This window comes from Spea bombifrons, chromosome 9 (assembly GCF_027358695.1).
Source record: "Spea bombifrons isolate aSpeBom1 chromosome 9, aSpeBom1.2.pri, whole genome shotgun sequence".
Lineage (NCBI taxonomy): Eukaryota > Metazoa > Chordata > Amphibia > Anura > Pelobatidae > Spea > Spea bombifrons.
In genome coordinates this window covers 1,262,288-1,283,121 of record NC_071095.1, presented here as the reverse complement: position 1 = coordinate 1,283,121, position 20,834 = coordinate 1,262,288, and the positions used below count along the sequence as shown (strand labels likewise).

General features: G+C 44.6%; 1 protein-coding gene across 1 annotated transcript in view; it reads right to left on the bottom strand.

Annotated features, from left to right (window-relative positions):
* MAP4K5 (mitogen-activated protein kinase kinase kinase kinase 5) overlaps positions 1-15,963 on the bottom strand; it is a 35,819-nt gene extending 19,856 nt beyond the window's left edge. Inside the window, exons 1-2 of the mRNA XM_053475250.1 lie at positions 15,628-15,963; positions 299-356 (exon numbers count right to left, since the gene is read on the bottom strand). Coding sequence (XP_053331225.1) covers positions 299-356; positions 15,628-15,729 — 160 coding nt within the window. The 5' untranslated portion in view covers positions 15,730-15,963. The remainder of the gene's footprint in view (positions 1-298; positions 357-15,627) is intronic.
* Between the last annotated feature and the right edge of the window lie 4,871 nt (positions 15,964-20,834).

Sequence of the window (20,834 nt, the reverse complement as noted above, 5' to 3'; positions counted from 1 at the left end):
TCGTCGAAATTAAATTAACCGACACAAAAATCCACCCGGAAAGTGACGACAGTGACTATCCTACTAGGGTTGTTGCAGTTCATACAATATATGGGGGGAAATCCATGGGGCTCTGCAAACAGGGTCTTTTAGGGATTTGGAGCTACTCGCCGGGGCGTACACGTGCAGACGCATTACCCGTTTACACATACTGAGGTTAGACTTTAAGAATCTAACAGAATAATTGAGGTACAAGACGATGCAATCATTTGGTGGCGCATACAATGTATTGGTCTGGATGTAGGGGGCTCGTACTTACTGGGTTCCAGTTTAATTATCTTGACAGCGGCCAATTCACCAGTCTGTAGATTTCTAGCCTAGAAACCAAAAGAAACAGAATTCAGTATTCCGGGAGAATAGCAGCAGACAGACATTTATAAGCATGAATTATACTGTATGGTTGAAGGCGGTCGTATAAAATTCGGTGGGCAGCTTGAATTTGTTTTTGGATCCTGAAATAGGGATGGCAACTTCCACCAGTCAAGCATTCATTGGGGATCGTTTATATTCCTCAATTGTTCCTCTTTTGGTAGCGGAATCCCTCTTTTCTCCCCTGATGCTGGGTGTGAGTGTATGACAGTATTCTACAGCCCTAAAAGCGGTGACATATTTAGGCGTAACCCAGGGCAGCACCACCAGCCGCCATTACTACGTGCGGCTCCGGGCAGAAGGATATGGCACAGACTTCTATAGAGTTACTGGCCCGTCAAGCAGTGGCGCCACAGAGAGCCTGATCGCTCAGCAGGGCAATTGGCTCCCTATTACCCAGCAGAGGGGCTGTTGGCTGAGGCCAGAATACGTCACAATAGTGTTTTAAAGGCACAGCAGAAATTGAATATATATTAAAAAGGTGTAAATGCAACACAGTCTTCTTCTAAATGTTAAATCGATACGCTATGGTCACAAAGTCAAATAACATCACAGTTTTGGCCCCTGGCCCCCTCTAAAACAAAAGTGTCCATATCCGTGACCATTTAAAACGTTGGCGGCTATGAGATAGTGTTTTCTACTACCGGGGCAAGAATGACAATGATCCCCAAGGTGCAAAAGGAAACACAAAATCCGTTTTATATATCCGATACCAGAAACAACAGCTACCAGAAAAAAAGCGAGTGCTACTAAAATAACACGGCTGTCTAGTTAAGAAGGAGAGATAAAGGTCTTCTCTGCCGTCTCCCACAATCCACTGCTGCAGAAAGCATGCTGAGCTTTTGTTCAAAGTGGTAGAACAGGTTTCCGGATGTGGCCAACAGAGAAATATCAAGGAAAATATCTTATTAAGAAAACCAGCAAAACGTCAACCTCTTCAAGCATAATCCTAAAGACAGTTTCTCGCTTAAAAACATAGATCCATTATACCAAACGTTAATTGAAAAGACTAAGCTTATTGTACTCATACGTTCAGCTGTACCACCTGCAACAGAGACAACACTTAGATTTCACAAGTATCGCCCCGGCACGTAGAGACTGAACGTGATACTCCTCCCAAACGCCAGAGCGAAGAATTCAGGTATGCAGAAGATATCTGCTTCAAGACAAGCCGATACCTGTCAGATCAGGGAGAGACATCCCAGTCTTGCCATGCTGTCATGGGTGGTGACGTTGAACTGTTATGCTAAACCAAAAAAAAAATCCACACGTAAAATCACCCTTCCTTCTCCGCTGACCGCTTCCCTGCCCCCTTTTCCGCAGGTTTGTTTCTTCTCTTGCCTCTTCTTGTTCTTCTTTCTTCGTCCCCTTCTCCCTGGTACCAGATCCGTTTTTTGTCCGCTTCTCCCAGGTACCAGCTCTGTTCTCTGTCCGCTTCTCCCCGGTACCAGCTCCTTTCTCCGTCCGCTTCTCCCAGGTTCTTCCACATAAGGGCAGAGCCTCCGTGTGACCCTCTCCCCAGAACGGACGAACCGGGGAGAGGACGTCCTCATGGTGCGCACCATGGCTCTGGCCTTTTGCAAAACGCCTCCAAGAGGCCAGAATGTTGCTGAGGGATTTGCGGAGAAAGAGAAGTGTTTCTGCACCTCTCTTTCTCCGGCGCGCATCACTAGGACAGCCTCTCATCTGTTCCTCCAACTTTTGCCAAAGTATCTGGATAACGGAGCTTATACCAGGGAGAAGCGGATAAAGAAAGAAAAGGCAAGGAAAACGGAAGCGGTTGGAAGAGAAGGTCGGGAGACATTGTCAGAGTGTGAGAGAGAGTAAGTGAATGAGAGAGAGTAAGTGAATGAGAGAGAGTAAGTGAATGAGAGCGAGTGAAACTACCCAAAGCAAACACTGTTTTTGATCCCCCCCGATAAGGTCATCTTATACTCAGGCCTTTTTTCCCCTTCATTAATACCCAAAGTGTGGGGGTTGTCTTATAATGAAGCAAATATGGTATTTTACTGATACCGCTCTACCATCCACATTTATAACATGCGATAGCACTCTCCAAGATATTAAGTGTTAATACCATTTGACCGTCATCCTCATAATTTGTACCAAGTCTTTCGTTACTGAGAAGACGGTAGATGAATAGAGAAAAAAAAAAAAAGACTCCCGTCAGAAGTGGAAGAAATTAATACTGTAATAGAATTTAAACATGCATGGGTCGGTGGCTGTGGATTGTAAGAGTTTTAGTACAGCTAGCAAGTCACAGTAGGAGAGCCATGCTTTATGGACCAATCTGGTATAAATTTGTACCATATTAGCCGTAGAAAGCACATTTCCAGAGAACATCCATAATACATCATAAATAATCTCAGCTTCCACAAATGAGAAAGCAGAACAGGTCTACAAAACCACATCACCGGTACAACAAATACTTAACCAGCAAGTAATAATGTTCTTTAAAGTTTAATCATAAGGGGCAAAGAGATCAGAAGCATCACTAGTCAACCTTTCTGCCAAGCAGAATGCACGTAATTGCAATTGTACAACGAGACAGACTCTATAACAGCAAAGAAATCATGGTGAAAGGGTTAAAAATACAGACCTCCAGTAACTATAGTGTTGGCTACAAATACTAATGTTCCCCAAGCAGTAATTGCAGTTGAGGAATTACATTGTATCAGAGCGTTGGCTAACAAATGCTAGGTAAAAAAAAAAAAAAAAAAAATGTGGTTTCTGAAAGCCTCGATGGCCTCTGGGATATGGAAGCATCAGCTGGGGTATCAGATATCTTTCCTCCCCAGTTGTGAATATGAAGACACCGGTATTTGGCTCTTGGAGGAATCTCAGCTGTTTACGGATTAGTAGAAGGGACGATGCTGGGATACGATCGATGTAACGCAGTGTTGGCTTCAGTGAAAACACAAAATCCCACAGCCCTTTTATGGGTCAGCCCGGGGCAGAGTATTCAGTGACCTGACCCTTAAATAAATAACTTGGCCACACAGCCATCTATTCGAAATCCTTTCAATATGTCGTCGACCAAAACTCTTCTTCTATAACACCACCATCTAAATTCTTCTACAGTGTCCCCATTTTATACACGCTAACCTTCTTTCCGAGCTTCACACCTCGCTTTACGCACAAGCTGAGACGATTTTCGGCCCCACTCAGTGATGTATCCTGGCCTAAGCTGACCAGGCCTAGAGGGGCCAGCATTCTCCCCTCAAGCCCCCCAGTGTCCCACTGCGCAACAGGTCAGTTACAAGGGAGATCTTTGATGTAAGCACAGCCTTTATTAAAAAGCGTTGCGTGACATGATATGACATCATAAGTCGGCACTCTGTTTTTTAAAGGAACACAGCAGCTTTCATTGTATTTGGGACACTGACCGCAGAGAAGAAAGCAGCTGCTGGCACTGCCCTAGGTCAGCCCCAAAGGCAAATACATCACTGGTCCAGTTTTGCTGGCAGTGGGTAGCATGGGTCAGTTACGGAGACCTTCCGGTGAGGGAGGTGAAAAATCAATGGAGGTCTGTACCGCAAAAAACTCTCCACTCCAGCTCTCACTTTACCTACTCGCAAGTTGGCTAATAGGGTACATGATAAAGCCAGAAAGCACTTCCATTGATTTCAGTGGGGTCTTTTTAGATTGGAGGTTTTAAAATTAATATTTACAAACCATTATTTGTAACTTTAGATTTGGAAACACGTGAGGTTCCTCAGAGGTCTAAGAGAGAAGAAAGGAAACTGCCTTCAACCACATTAATTTCCATTATTGGACGTTCTTTCAAGGTACGGAACATTTCAAGTATAGATAGATATAGATTATATATATATAGATTATATATATATATATATATATATATATATATATATATATATATATATATATATATATACTTCCTGCTTAACTGCTTTTCATTGGATTTGCAGGACTGTGCCGCCCATTTGGTGGAAGCTGATTGGTTCTATACCACCGAGTGTTACCTTCTAGTAGGGCCAATCACTTTGCTTCCCTGATGCCACTCTATCCTCCCCTGATGTCTCTATTGTCTAGGAGCTCAGAATGTTTGCTGGGTATGAGGTTATCGCAGGGTTCTACAGCCCTAAAAGCCCCAATAATGTGTACAGAAACAGAGGGTAATATTTTATAAATCAAGCTGTGTAACTAAAATACATTATTCATCTTTTTGGATTGCTTACTCAGTTATACAAATATTAATAGGTCACAAAGTCACATATAAGGTGTTAAAAAAAAGTCCTGCCGCTAATCCATGCCTCTAACCCCCTCCCCCAGCTCGACATCAGCGACCGGTGCATTAAGAGGATACGCAGCTCCTGTTATGATATAATAGGGAAGTGGCTAATTACAAAAGGCACAGAGCAAACAGAGAAAGGTCTGCCGAAAACGGTGATTCCAAAACAAAAACACATTTGATTTTATACTAAAACCCCCCCCCCCCCGGGGTGCACCACAGACTCTAATGCTTACGTAGAAGGAATACTCTGGTCTATAAGCACAGCTTGTTACTATACGGTCAGAAGAGGATGGATTTCTCCGCTCATTGTCCGTAACAGAGAGAGCCATTGCCTGGGGAGAGAGATCACTGCCAGGCTCCATTATAAAGACTGACATAAGAGGCACGGATAACGTAGACACAGTCCGTGTTCTCTGAGCGCACAATTGCAAATCACTGTCCTAGAGGGGATGGCTCCTCATCTCCAAGTGTATGCAGCAAAAGAGCATTTCTTTTTTTGGGCACATTTCAGTTCATTTACCCTTTGGTTACTGGTAATCAATATCTATCTATCGCATAGCATTGTAAGTCTATCTGCATTGGCACTCCCTGTTGAGTTGGTAAATCACATGTGCCTTCAGGATGTTAAAACTTCGAGTGATTGCTTAGGGAACAACTTGAATATCCACAATCAATGGAAGAACAAGTCGCCAACAAGCGCCCTCATCGTTTCTGATACTTTTGATGAGTATAAGTTCAACCTAAGTTCCATGACTCACATCATAGCCAAGATGGGCAGTGGATTCCATATCTTTCCAGCCCTTATTGTAAAATAATTGTTTCGGCTGCTGTAGATGACACAAGAGACTAATTATTGGTATGTTTCCCAGGCTCTGTTTACAGTCCATAGAAGTCTGCTCGGCCTTTTAGACATTAGCGTGTCGGAGAGAAAAATTAGCTTTCCGTTAAATCTGTTAATTTCCAAACATCCCTGACACGTTTAACAATCACTCATCCCATTCGGGATCTACGTTCGTACAGAGCAAAGATAGAAAGAATCTAAACAATGGAGAGAAGTGCAGCGCCAATTAATCGTCATCGTTATTCATTATACATGTGCTTTTAGAAGGGGAAGTTATGTGAAATGTTTGTCTAGAAAAAGACACGTAGTTGACAGATAACTAGATCTATTATTACACTCTTAAACATATTCGTTATTTGATGACATGCCAAGGCTTCGTCGCTCAATATTTCGGCAGGTCTGATCCGGGAATTCAGTCTCTCTCTCCAGCTGTTGAATTTATTTTTAAATAAGGGGTAAAATCTTAATCAAAACAAAAATTAAGAATTGGGTCATTGCTTTTTTATGATTATGACCTAATAAAATTGCGTAATATTATAGTTTGCATGATACAGCGATAGGGGCAGTTTGTTAATGCAATGCTCCGTCATGCCATCATATGCACTTTAATGCCCATGATAGGTGTGTGGTCCCTATAAATTTTTGCGTGGTCCATTTTTCAAATACACGGGTGGGTACATTGGAAAATCCCCAAAATGCTGTTTCCCCACTCCCTAGCTAAATGCCCCGCAGCAGATGCATTCGGCCAAATGCATTTCCCAACACGTGACATACTCACCTCCAGTGCGCATGCGTGAAGTCTTTCTATTGATTTCAGACAGAACACTTTCCTGCTATTGATTGGCTGCTTCAGCTGTCAATCAGTGGCAGTATGCCTTTCAGAGTACTACTAATCTGCATTATTCTATAACAGGGGTGTCAGAGACATTAAACTGATCCTTTAAAGGTAGTTATTTAACAAGCTTTTGTTTCTCAACAAGACTGTAGAAGCATTGGACGTGCAGGTCTCTTTTCTCTTCCCCATCAAGCATGTAGCGTGACCACAGATAATGGGAACTCACATCACATACTAGCTATATGCATTGCAGACGGAAGCAGAAGAAACCGTCTGCTAAGAAATAAAAGACACTTTCATTATTTTAACAACACTCCATTAAATCCCAATTTAGATGAGATAAATAATGTAGCGCATGGCGGTATGTGTAGCACACGGCCAAGACGGAGCTGTCTGAAAACATTACCAGAACAGTTCTAAAAACAAGAAAACAGCGAAATATTTTGTATTTACAAACCATTATTTGTAACTTTACAGGTACTCAAACACTTTCTTAGACCACGGATTCCACGCAGCCTTGCCTAAAAGCTGCTTAATTCATTTTGAAAACAAGACGCCCATCTTCAAGCTATGATGACCAAAAATTGTGGCCTGCTGGTGGCCCTCGAGGACTGGCGTTAAGCATCCCCGCTCTATACCAACCGAGACGCACATTTTACAGGAAAAAAAAAAAATCCCTTATGATGGTTAATATGTATTAAAAGGAATTTCAGGGCGAAGGGTTAATTGAGGAGCAATTGCCATGGAAACCCAGTGGAATGTTTTCTCTGGCTGCTCTACTTGTAGCACTTTGCCACAGAAATCCTCTTTCTAAACCCACATTGTTCTCTCCAAGCAGGGGAATAAGGAACCAGGAATTCCGATTTACACCACAATTCAGCTAAATGTGTGTTTATTTTGTAGAAAATACGAACTTTTAAGAAAGTACGTTATGGAAGTTCTGGATTTAACTTAGAAGACACATTCGATGTGTCACAATCACCTTGTGAAGAGAACATCACTGCTGGGAAGGAAGAAGTGCGTTCCCTTTGTCCTGGCGGTCACAGGCTGTAAGGAGATGGCCCTGGGGGCCGGCCGACGAGTCTATAACCTCAGCAAATGGGAGTCCCAACTCTATCACCTCCCTGGCTGCAGGGTCATGGAAACATGATTACTACAACACACCCAAAGAACATCAAGCTTTCCGCATCGGGCCGTCCGCCTGTTACAAGCTCGGAGGCAATACCCATGCCATGAAATGTGTGCCGCCAATTACAGAAGCCAAAATCAAAACACATGCACCGCGCTTTGCTCGTCCCGTCAGGAGATGCTTCGAGGACAAGTTCAGAAGAATCAACCAACAAAGTCCTAAAAATAATAAGCAAAACTCAGATCCCAGGCAACGTTTGGCTTGCAACTCCCGAAATGGTTTAAACGTCTACTTAAAGCCAATGATAACACCTTACAACCAGCGGAATTGGAAATTAATTTAAAAAAGACACTCTGGGTTGATTTATCACATTAAAGGGTTTACCCCCCAAAATATATATTTGAAAATAAACAATGGACAAGGATGGACACCTAAAATTATGCAAGATCTATCTTTATTACACGCACACACACCAATGTATATCAAATCACGGGGATTCCAAAAACACACAGATCGGTTTCTTTTTCCTACATACTAATCAAAGTCTAAAATAACCCCTAATTGCAGGAACCGTCTAAAAGATGAGATCTTCTCCTATAGAAAAACAAAAATCTAAAATCGATGGCGCTATATGATTCAAAGAACAACCGTGCACGTGGACAGCTTTGTGCTCTGTTGATGTCCACCTTCTTCACGACAGAAGTGACCTGCACCTTCGATGTCTAGCATGTTCTTCTATCCTTCACCAGAGGAACGAGGACACCAGCAACATGCATTGATCTAAAACGTCAGCATTCCGTGACCAATATGGTGTCGGCTGGCCTGAGGGGCAATGATCAGGCATGACTGATCCACTTTCAGCCCCCCCAAGGGATAGGTACCGAATAGCCCTTAGTGATCAGAACCTATTCCCGATATCCTCCTACACCATCGAGATTTCCTTACAAAAGAAACGGGGTGTTTCATGTTGCGTTGACCTACTTGCTTCTTTAAGATTTCATTATACATTCTAGAAATCTTCTTAAGGTTTTCACAGCACAATATTTTTAGGGGGAAAAAATAAAAAATAAATGTTTGGGGTTTCCTGGTTAGAAAAGAATTAAAAGGCGTGTAAACACAATGTCCTACAGAATCTAGAATTAAGAATTAATAAGCATTATGTTTCTATATAAAAAAAAAATTAAAGACAACAAAAGCTTTATTTGACAATCTGCAATGGGTTATCAAATTTGCGGTTGCCATGGTCTTATAAATAATAATAAAAAAATTGGTTTCCATGGGGATTTTTCTTTATATCCAAAAGGAAGTCCCGGGCCGATATTCTGGACGGGACCTGTAAAATTGCGTTCTGGATAAATCGTGTGACATCATGTCTGGATAAATCGTGTGACATCATATCTTTTGAAAGATATGGCCGACGATGTAAGACTAAACATATTAAACAGTTTATTTCTTTGATCAGGTTGCGTGCGCACAAATATAATCTGATGAAATTCCTGTAATATTTTACAAACAGGTGGGAGATTTTTGGTTGAACCGGGAAACCAGGCGTTGCTGCCCCGGCCAGGAATGAACACGTGCTGCGTTTCTGCTGGAAGCAGACCCTCTCCTTACACAAATGGAAGCGAGCCGGGCTCTGTCTAGCGAGAAAGCGGAAACATCCTTGGAATGCACAGGAACATTTAGAACCTACAATACGAGCAATTAACAGATCAAAGTGGTAGCAGAGGGTAAAAGTAACCCTTTTGAACACTTCTAGGAAAGTATACTTTGTAGGCAAAAATGTTTTAATTAGTTTCTCCCTGGAATCCTTCAGACCCTAAATCCTTGAGGTTCTTAGCGTTCCAAAACGGAGGTCTTCAAAGATTCGTATCAACGCGTTTATAAAGCACCGAGCGATTTAGCGGATCTGTGACACTAAAGCAGGCAGTTGGATGGTGCAGGAAGCCATGTGTAAGGAATGCTGGGGAATTAAACTCATGAGCTGTTAATAGAAAGGATCATTTAAATTGTATCAAAATAGTTTTTTGTGTTTAAGGTCTTTAAACCTCCTGTTAAGGAACAACATTTTGCTCCTCGGCAGGTCGGAAAGCGCTTTCTTTCTTGATCACTGCTTCCTTAGAAGACGGACGCAGTAACGCGAAGCGTAAAAGGAAAAGACTTCTGCTGTGATATTCCTACGGATTCACAAATAAAGAGAGGCCACCATCACGTTGGTATTGTATGCCGAGGGAGGACATTTAAACATCTACAACATTAAAAGGTAAAGAGAAGGACGTCTCTGGGGACATCAGCACCCAGCCAAGTCCCCAGCGTGGAGTCAAGTTGTCTCCAACCCAAGAGCCTACCACATTTCCCCTTATTTTGTATTCTCTTTCCCAGACCAAAGCAGCCTTCCCATCATCATTGGCCAAGACCCCCATAAACACTGCTTTATGGCAGTAGCGGCTAACCTGTGGCTAGAGCTGGAATAATCAATCCTGAATTTAAGACCCAGAGAAAACATTCTTGAGCCAATTTATCTACACAGTCACGAGCTAGGAAGTGGTGGACCCGTATATATTAGCTTACAGACAGGAGAAAAATTTAACACCTGTACATTTTTTTGGAGGGCCATGTCTACTAAAACGATCAGCCGGCTGGAAAGCCAACGCTTAACCATTTCCATGGCATGGATCTTAAATAAAAATGAATTATACTGGGTCAGCTTGTAAGAACAACAAGCAGAGCTACTACCCGACAGCAAGCGCTTATGGCCAAATAATGAAACGTTGTATTCGCTTGAAGGAAGCAATTGCTTGCTTGGGGTTTGTAGAATTACCTGAGGAGGCCATGCTTGCCTCCCCAACACCTCCTGTGCAGGAATGCAAGGGAACGAGTTTTAGTCCAAAAGACTAAACAATGATTCACGCCGCTCTGGAATATGTCTTGATAGGAGCCAGCTGCAGCAAGTCTGGCAGATGGCATTAATGCGAGATCTGCACAGGACGGGAGAGAGATCTTCTCCAGAAAGGGTTAAAGGGAGGGCGGCTGGGCATGGTTCGCTTTCCTCTGTGTAATTATCAAACCAAACTTGTTTGACAACGCCAAAAATAATAAGTGGAATCGCGGTGCCAAGTAACTCGTGAGCCGCTGAGCACGTTTTCAGCCATCCGTCACATCTGGTTCTCTCATTTGCTCTTTATAAAAGGAACTTGGTATAGCAAAAGTATTTATTAGCTGCGGGTCCAGATCTTGGGAGACCATAACTACTACAACATCGAGGAAGAAACTCATTGTACGTTCACCGTTGATAAAAAGCTGGAACCCAAGGGTTGCCACAGCAGCGGGTTCACCAAAGCTTGAGTTGTGGCTACTTAGCCCAGCAATTCTAGATTTAAACCTTAATGATAAAGTAGCCAAATTTTAGGACTTTTACCGGCAGACACCTGCTTCGGAAACATGACCACAGCCTCAATCACAGGTGGTCACTCAGTTCTCCGTGGCTAATCCTTTAAGAAGAACACCGGGCAGGGAATGAAACTCTGAACTCAGAAGCGAGTGTTTGGTGGACTCGTCCATCAGAGGTCCATCACCTTTGGCCCCGGTACCAAGGGACCCCCTGCTTCTGGTGATAAGTTTTGTGAATACTAAAGAATATCCAGTTACACTAACCCATCACTCATGCTGGAGCATAACCTCTAATGACTATCACTTGTCACATCTAAGACAGGAATCTATTTGGCAAGAGTATACCATCAGAGACACAGATCAGGCACCATCAGGGCAAAATTGGATTTATCTACGAGGCTAGAAAACCTACTGTGTAAAGCTTAGCAGCAAAGTATAGAGACCCCTGAGGACCCAAAAGTTTACGTAACAAGATATATTTTTGGACAAATACAAATGTATCAATAATAAAAATAATAATAATACATCTGAAATGACAGCTCCTATAAAGCTGGAACGACACCTCCACCCATCACACTTCTGGTAAGCTTTAACGCTTTAACCTCTAACACCTAGCAGCCGCGGCGGAGGACGCAGCTTCTATATTACAGACTCCAGGTAAACACGTAATGCACAAACCACGTAACGTCATAAACCTCACGTCATATATCTCCTGCTGACCAAAGGACATGCGCGATGTACTCCCCCAACACCACCGGCTGTGCTAGAGTCCCAAGGGGTCTAGTGAGATCTCGCTTTGGCGTGTGCCGAAAGCACTCCCATTGATTTCGGAGGAACGATACAATAGACCACAGAGTAGGTGTTCTGCTGCAGCTCTAGAGCTGCAGCTTCTCCCCCAAAGTTAAATAATACATATTACAAATATACTATCCCTGTTATTATTTGTGTTATATAGCACCATCAAATTCCATAGCGCTGTACAATACTGTACAAAGCCCTGTAAGACAGAAGACATCAGAGCTAATGTATACCAGCATAGAAAGGCGATTACACTCAACCCTCTAGCAGCAGTTGGGTTCCTTGCAAACCCGGTGAATATTGAAATAGTGAATACTGATCCCATGGGAAAAAGGAGGTTAAGTTCCCGCGGGACCCTGCTCACCATTAACATTTTCATGTAAAAAATGGCTTATTTATTACACTATGATTTGTAATAAATGCATTTTTTAAACTGTTTCTTTGTATTAGTATAGTACGTAAAATTTTTGGTGCACCAATACTCACACTGTCGCTACTCATTCACTCCACGCACACACGCTTACAATCACAATGCAAAGAGGTAGAAATTGAGCATTCAGTAGGGACATTTCATTTGTTGCCATGGCAACTGCTCCACTTTCACTAGGTTGCACCGGAATTGCTCATTACACATAACCCGCTGTAGCGGTATGTTTTATCATTAGCAGAGAGGAGAACATCGCACGCTTTGTCACGTAGCAGAGATCTCGGTGAACCTGGTGTGATAATTGTGGTTAATAACCATTATTTAGCACGCTCTTAACCAGTTCAGTGCCAGAAGGGCATGTAAGCATAGAATGTGACGGCAGATAAGGGCCATCTGGACCGGATCGTCTGCCTTGTTTTCAGGCGGTTACAATGGGTCCGTTTCCTATCCGCTGGAACCGCAACATGACATACGAGGACATCGTAGATGTAGCCCTTTTCTCAACCACAGCTAACATTTTTAACCCTTTCAAGTTTTTTTTTTTTTTTTACAGCAGAGAGAGTGCATTGCACATATGTAACGGAGGAGGAGGGAGGGATGATTAAATGCGCCTGGCGTTTTGCCCTTCTACCTTGGGGGTCACCCCTCTCTCTCTCCTCTGTCGGTGGACATCTGCCTTCCACATGTTTTATTGATCAAAGGATGGATCGATGAATACTTGCTGCAGAGGAGACTTTGCTCCACGTGCTTCCTTTGGTGTGGAGTTTAACCCGTCTCCTGTGAGTTTTTGTTTATTGGTGCTCGGCTGGGATGCTGGGGGTTGTTCCTGGTCTGGGCGCAGAGTATGGAAACATCGCAGTTTGGATGGTGCAATTTTTCTTTACCGGGGGGAGAGGGATCATGTTTGCCCTTTTGCTATCAGAAAGCTGTGTGTTTTAAGCCAGTTAAAGCCTGTGTTGGAAGATCTTTCAGACAAAGCTTGAATTCTATGGACGGGGGGGGTTCAAAACATTCTTTCTGATGAAGAGGACACAGGCACCGAACAGCGGGGAAAAACCAGCCACACGGAATGGGAGTACAGCACGGAACACGAGACCCCTCCCCTTCATATAAAGACATACGACACGCAAGCGTCTTCATTAACGTAGACTGCAGGTGCCAAATTCACTCGGCGTCTTGCATGCTTTTTGATCGGGTTATTAATCTACGGAATAGCGCTGCTTAGATGGGGCAGGAGACGCTGCTTCTATATATACTAAGTCGAGCTGCTATTACGGGGCATTTAGGGTCCCATAACCGGACCCCTGATAAATCCGCTGCACCCACAGCAGGCCCCTTGTCATCAGGCCCCTGGTGACAGCTGTGTCAGGATCCACAACACCGAGGCCCAACGATAGCCCCTGACAGGGACGGGAACCTAACAGAGGACTTGGTGTATTGGTTAGATGAGGCGAGTGAGTAGCGGCCTACAGTGCAGAATAGGCATTAATTACCTTTAGATTAAATACACCAGCACTCAAAAGTTTGGGGTCACTCGGCTGTTTCCATGGGAAACAAGTACATGTTATTTTAATGGACAAAATATTTTCTTTAATAATAATAAAAAAAAAACCAGGACTAAGCAACCCTAAGCTTCTGAACGGTACAGAGTGCAGGATACAGGTTTGAATGTTTCCACAGGGAAGGCAGCACATTATTGGGGGCCACATGATGGAGGTCAGACCCCCACGAGGCAGATAGAAGGACTGCTCATAAAAACTATTGCATCTCAGTACTCATCCCCTGACCTTCCATAGATATCTAACCCAGAGTCTTACTAACGGCCTCCCAGTGCACACACAAGACTAGGGTCAGGCCTAGTGGCATATCAGTGACCCCTATGAGGCCAACACTAGCCTGGTCACGTGTGCCCTGCCCAAAACCGCGGCATGTTACATTCTGAGTGAATCCAATAAATATGCAGATCCTTACAGAAAACGTATAAAATAAAAACCACCGGCACCATGGGATACAAAGTAAGTAGCCGGCGACTGGTGTGGATGGGACACAAGATATAAAGTTAATGCCCGGGAGACGCGATATAAAGTTAGTGGCCTGGGTGGCCGGGAGACGCGACATATAACGTCCGTGGCCGGGAGACGCGACATATAACGTCCGTGGCCGGGGTAGACAGGGTATATGATATAAAGTTGGTGGCCGTGGTAGGCAGGGTATATGATATAAAGTTGGTGTCCGGGGTATATGATATAAAGTTGGCGGCCGGGGTATATGATATAAAGTTGGCGGCCGGGGTATATGATATAAAGTTGGCGGCCGGGGTATATGATATAAAGTTGGCGGCCGGGGTATATGATATAAAGTTGGCGGCCGGGGTATATGATATAAAGTTGGCGGCCGGGGTATATGATATAAAGTTGGTGGCCGTGGTATATGATATAAAGTTGGTGTCTGGGGTATATGATATAAAGTTGGTGGCCGTGGTAGGCAGGGTATATGATATAAAGTTGGTGGCCGTGGTAGGCAGGGTATATGATATAAAGTTGGTGGCCGTGGTAGGCAGGGTATATGATATAAAGTTGGTGTCCGGGGTATATGATATAAAGTTGGCGGCCGGGGTATATGATATAAAGTTGGCGGCCGGGGTATATGATATAAAGTTGGCGGCCGGGGTATATGATATAAAGTTGGCGGCCGGGGTATATGATATAAAGTTGGCGGCCGGGGTATATGATATAAAGTTGGCGGCCGGGGTATATGATATAAAGTTGGCGGCCGGGGTATATGATATAAAGTTGGCGGCCGGGGTATATGATATAAAGTTGGCGGCCGGGGTAGACAGGGCATATGATATAAAGTTAGTGGCCGTGGTAGACAGGGCATATGATATAAAGTTAGTGGCCATTGTAGACAGGGTATATGATATAAAGTTGGTGGCCGTGGTAGACAGGGTATATGATATAAAGTTAGTGGCCGGGGTATATGATATAAAGTTGGTGTCCGGGGTATATGATATAAAGTTGGTGTCCGGGGTATATGATATAAAGTTGGTGTCCGGGGTATATGATATAAAGCTGGTGTCCGGGGTATATGATATAAAGCTGGTGTCCGGGGTATATGATATAAAGCTGGTGTCCGGGGTATATGATATAAAGCTGGTGTCCGGGGTATATGATATAAAGCTGGTGTCCGGGGTATATGATATAAAGCTGGTGTCCAGGGTATATGATATAAAGCTGGTGTCCGGGGTATATGATATAAAGCTGGTGTCCGGGGTATATGATATAAAGCTGGTGTCCGGGGTATATGATATAAAGCTGGTGTCCAGGGTATATGATATAAAGTTGGCGGCCGGGGTATATGATATAAAGTTAGTGTCCGGGGTATATGATATAAAGCTGGTGTCCGGGGTATATGATATAAAGCTGGTGTCCGGGGTATATGATATAAAGCTGGTGTCCAGGGTATATGATATAAAGTTAGTGGCCGGTGTGGCTGGGATACATGACACGGGCAATAGCTAGCAGAGACACGGGAGAGCTCTCACCTTGTACACATCCCCGTAGGTTCCGCTGCCCACCCTCTGGATGAGCTCGAAGTCCTGCTGCGGGTTCTTGCGGAGGATGTCGGCGCTGGGCCGGAGCTCCATGGTGCGGGGTGGGGGTTGGCAGGATGCACACGGGCCGTGCAGCAGGGGACTCGAGTCCGCAGGATCCCGTGCGGCAGCTCACTGATCCCGGCTAGCGGAGAGGGGCTGAGCGCTGGAGAAGGCCGAGCATGGCTCCTGTCCCATTTCCTGCACACAGCACGGCAACAGTCACACGGGGCTGGTAGGGAGGGAGCTGAGCGGCTGCGGGAGCTCTCACTGCCCGGACACTGGAGGGAGGAGGGCGGCGGTTGAGCACCGCCTCCCCCTGGCTCCAACCCGCCCCCTGCCCGTCTCCCTGTACCCACCCCTGGGACAGCTCCTCACCCAGCCAGTGACAACATCTCACCTGAGAGCCCACTCAACTCACCCGCCCAGTGACAGCATCTCACCTGAGAGCCCACTCAACTCACCCAGCCAGTGGCAGATAGACCTGAGAGCACACTCAACTCACCCAATGATAGCACATCACCTGAGAGTCCACTCAACTCACCCGCCCAGTGACAGCATCTCACCTGAGAGCCCACTCAACTCACCCGCCCAGTGACAGCATCTCACCTGAGAGCCCACTCAACTCACCCAGCCAGTGGCAGATAGACCTGAGAGCACACTCAACTCACCCAATGATAGCATATCACCTGAGAGCCCACTCAACTCACACACACAGTGACAGCATCTCAACTCACCCAGAGGCAGATGGACCTGAGACCTACAACCATCCTACCTCACCCACCCAAAGCACATGACCTCACCTGAGGCTTGGGGGTTTGCTGAACTCATCTAAGCTGTAGCACCTCCCTAGACATTTTGGAGTGTTGTCAGGGGTTCCTTAAGCTTATCCACCCTGGGGAAGTGGCCTCATCTGCCACCCCAGGTTCCTCACCTAATTCTTAAAGTTCCTTGAAGCCTAAAAGACTCCAAAGGTGACTCAGGTGTTCACCTTTACTCTGGTAAAGCTCACAAGTATACTCAGAACCCATAATGATGTGACTTGTCGTGAATATGGAAGCCAGCCATTTTTAATCAAGGTGAATTATTTTATGTTAAGGGGTAAGAAAGATTTCATACACACATACCGGTTGCCCCTGAGATTTTCTCCGATTTTGGAGCCGGTCCCCTCAGCGACTGATTTATTTAGATTTTGTTTTTAGGGAAAAGGTAATCGATTCTCCTTTAACATAAATCCTCTGGATTAAATCTACACAATAAAACTGGCACACAGAACAAACTTTGAAATGTACTTATACAGCAAAGTTTGAAAAAGTCGTGTCACCATAGCAACCAAAAGAAAGGTCCAATCTGCATGAATTTCCATTGGTTGCTATGGTGACCAGTTTTCAAGCTTTGAGGCAGAATAACTTTGTAAACATCACAATTGTTGTGTATTATATGGTTGTGGGGCATTGTGATAATGTCATACACAACAACAACGAAAGGATGGACCTGTTGGTCTCTCGAGGGGTGACACGTGAGATACATGTAGGTGTTACGTGACGCCTGTGTGTATGAATCAAGTGTTTAATCTTCAGCAAAATCCAATACTTGTATATTCAATGTATTCTAGAAAGATCAGCGTTGCCGAGGGCATCTAAGGTGACATCATTACTATTGTTAGCTGTTTATGACATTCGATGGGGTGGTGGTAAATGTTCCTTTTTTACACACATTTATATGGAGCTTAAATTGGGGATTTCATTGCCTTGGGGGATGTTTGCCAACTTAAATTAAGTCATGGCATAAATAAAAGGGCATTGTGTCTTCACATTCTGTTCTTGGGGTTGCTGTGATGTCACACTCTCTCTCATAATGTTGCAAAGCCAAACGGGAAAACTAGGAAGATTTAAAGGGATGGCCTCATGATCCCTTTAGAGGGGGCTAGCCAAGATGGCCGGTTGTGGCCTTGGCCCACCTGCCACACCAGGACAAAAGTATTTAGCAAGAGGAGCCAAGGTTCTGGTTGGACTCCTCTACACTGAGATGGTTGTGAAGGTTCTGCCAGATTCCTTTCACTTAGGCTGAAATATATCCATATTGGCCACTGAAAAGAAGACGGCACAGAAGAGAGCTTTCTTATAGAAGAGAATAATGTAAAATAATGCAAGCGGTGGCTGGGGCTATGATGTCACAACGTAATTTCCTGTATGGCTTTATTATCCAGCTGGCACCCACATATTGTGATGTCTCTTTACGCCTGCAACATGTGTACACTTCTCATAGCCCAAAAGCCAACTCTTAGTGAAGAAGACATTGTCCATGTGAGAGTGATGGAATTGATTGGGACAATATTCTATTGTTTACTATAGTAATCGCTTCTAATACATCCAATACTTGTATATTCAGTCCTTTGAGGACAATCCTGCCTAATGAAAAATGCTTTATCCTGGGCACCAATGGTTTTAATACACCTCTCTATTGTACTCTACACGTTGTATTAGTGTCCCAGGTATATGTTTCATGTTAAACATATTAATTACCAAAAATAGTTGGATTTTTATTCAGTTACTCCACCTAAAATGTTTGCTGAATATGCCCAGCCCTACACTACATTCATCATGTTATATTAGCAAACCCCCACCCATCGATACAATCAAGAGGCCTAAACACTAATTGTCACATTACTTCAACATCTACCGGTAATTGAAAAATTCCCTTTTGACCATATCAAACATGGCGCCACTTGAGCCTCTGGTCACGAGACATGTGACGTAGCAACGCGCTATAGCGCCGCAAAGCAACCTGCTCACGTGATGGTACTTCCGGGCACATCCTTGCCTTTAGGCTTCACATAACAGTCACGAGACCAAATCTACTTTGTATTATCTACATAAAGTTATTCAAAGAAAAAAGGATTACTCCGCATGCTTCTACGACCGCCTATCCGATTCATATTCGGCTGATACGGCCTTTTAACTGTCTGCGTAGTTTACGTAGCGCAGTTCGTACGATGCGTTCTTAGAATGTGTATGCTAATGAAATCTTTAGTCTAAATTCCTATATTTTATCTGGGCAAAACAGAAAAATATGCAAAGTCACATTAGCTTTTGGGGACCTCAGAGGTCTCTTCTTCAGCCGAAGAAAAACCTATGCGATTTTACATATTTTTCTGCGCCGGTACAATAGAAAGTAGCAGCTCCATCTTGTCTCGGGGAGATGTTCTATCCATTTTTCACACACTAGTGAAACATTCCCGGTTTGCTACATTCCATGCCTTCTGTAATCGGGTACCACCAGGTTTTATAACCTGTTTAGCCGAATTAATTTTTTGTAGGGCTCACAGCGCCACCTACTGGCTAGTACTTGTAATAAACAGTTGCCTGAGCAGCTTCCAATTTCCTTGGGTTGATTTGGTGACTGGGTTAGTAACCGAATTCCCCTGGATGCATGGAGTCCCCTCACATACCTCCCAAATGTCCCTTTTCAGGAGTGGCAGTCCCTTCTTTTGCTAGTGACCCCATGTACCTGTTGTCCAAGGACAGTCTCCTGAGCTGGACTTATTCTAGTTATTGTTTGTCCATAAAAATGCTTTAATGGTTTAAATGTCATCAATATACTGGGGAACTTCTGAGCTCCGGGTGCAGGATGCGGCCAGGACTGCCCACTGACATCAGCGCGTGGTCTTGTGATGTTAATGGGAGGTCCTGCTGCCATCAGTGGGCAGTCCTGCTGCCATCGGTGGGCATTCCCAATGAAGTCAGTGGCATTCCTGACATTGTGGGAAACACCCCCATTTAAAGGGGAAATTGAGCAGGGCGTGTGCCGGAGGATTCCTGCGACCCAGAGGGTTCGGGTGTTGACCCGGAGAACCGGTGCTTCACCTGGAGCTCTCCAGGTTAAACTTGAAGAGTTCCGAGGTATGGTCATCAAACATATCTACGACTTTTTGTTACCGCTTCGCTTCATGGCAAATGACATAATAGTACGTCCCCAAATCCCAGCAGTTGCTGTCGGAGGCTGTACTATTATGTCTCATCACTTTAAGGGCTAAATCCCTGCCGATTCACAGGAGACCGGATTGTTAGTTGACAGCATGGTCTTGAGTAGCCACGTCACCCTAGCCTGGTCTCCCCCTTTTTAGCTAAGCGATTTAATGTCAGAACACTCAAAATGAAGTTGGAATACTGCAGACGGATTCACAGAGAAAGAGAGGCGAACAAAGGCTTCTTTTTCTCCGCACAGTTGTCTGCAATATTGTGGCTTCTTGGCGTACATCCACAAAAGGGTGGAGCCGCGGCACTAACAAGCTGTTTGGGCACAAATCTGGAACTGACAAGCTGTATAGGCAGAAAGAATGGTACTGTCAATCCCTTTGGGGGCAAAGATGGCACTGACAAGCTGTTTGGGGACAAAGGTGGCACAGACAAGCTGTTTGAGGACAAAGGTGGCATTGACAAACTGCTTAGAGGCAATGATGGCACTGACAAGATGATTGGGCATAAATGTAGCACAGACAGGCTGTTTGGGGCTCAAAGATGGTAGTGTGGAATGTGGGTGACATGTTATTTGGTGGTATCAAGTCAACGCTTTATAACCAAACTTAGGAAAATGTCTGTACTCAGACACCAGCAGGCCACACTAGCCATTTGACATACCGGGCAAATGCATGGTGGGCCACTAGCTGAGCCACACACTCACCCTCCTCAGCGGCATACCGGGTGCTGCAGCGTGCCGCCAGCAGCTAGATATGCCCGGCCACATGTTACATGAGCAGAAAAACGTAACGTGTAGCCATGCATATCCAGCCATCCTGTTACGTCATCAGGCGGCCGCTGGCCATAACGTGTCAGGCCCACCCGCCCTGGACAGCAGTATTTATGACAAGGCTCGTGGAAGTCGTTGCCTCCCGTGGGGCTTTTGGGCAAATCTGTTACAAAGCCTCAAAGTTCCTAGCTGGGTCTCTTAGGCAGGGACTTCTTTACAGTCTGTCAATATAATAAAAACATATGAAACGTGTTTGTTGAAAGGGGCTGCCGTGGAGGAGACACAAGTCATGACAACACATAAGAGCTACGATTTGTTTCAGAACCATATGGCAACTTCTGCTGGGATCATTAGGGCCCAGGGGCCACCAGTTGGGCAACAATGTGTTGCAGTCCTGCACTTATCCCTCT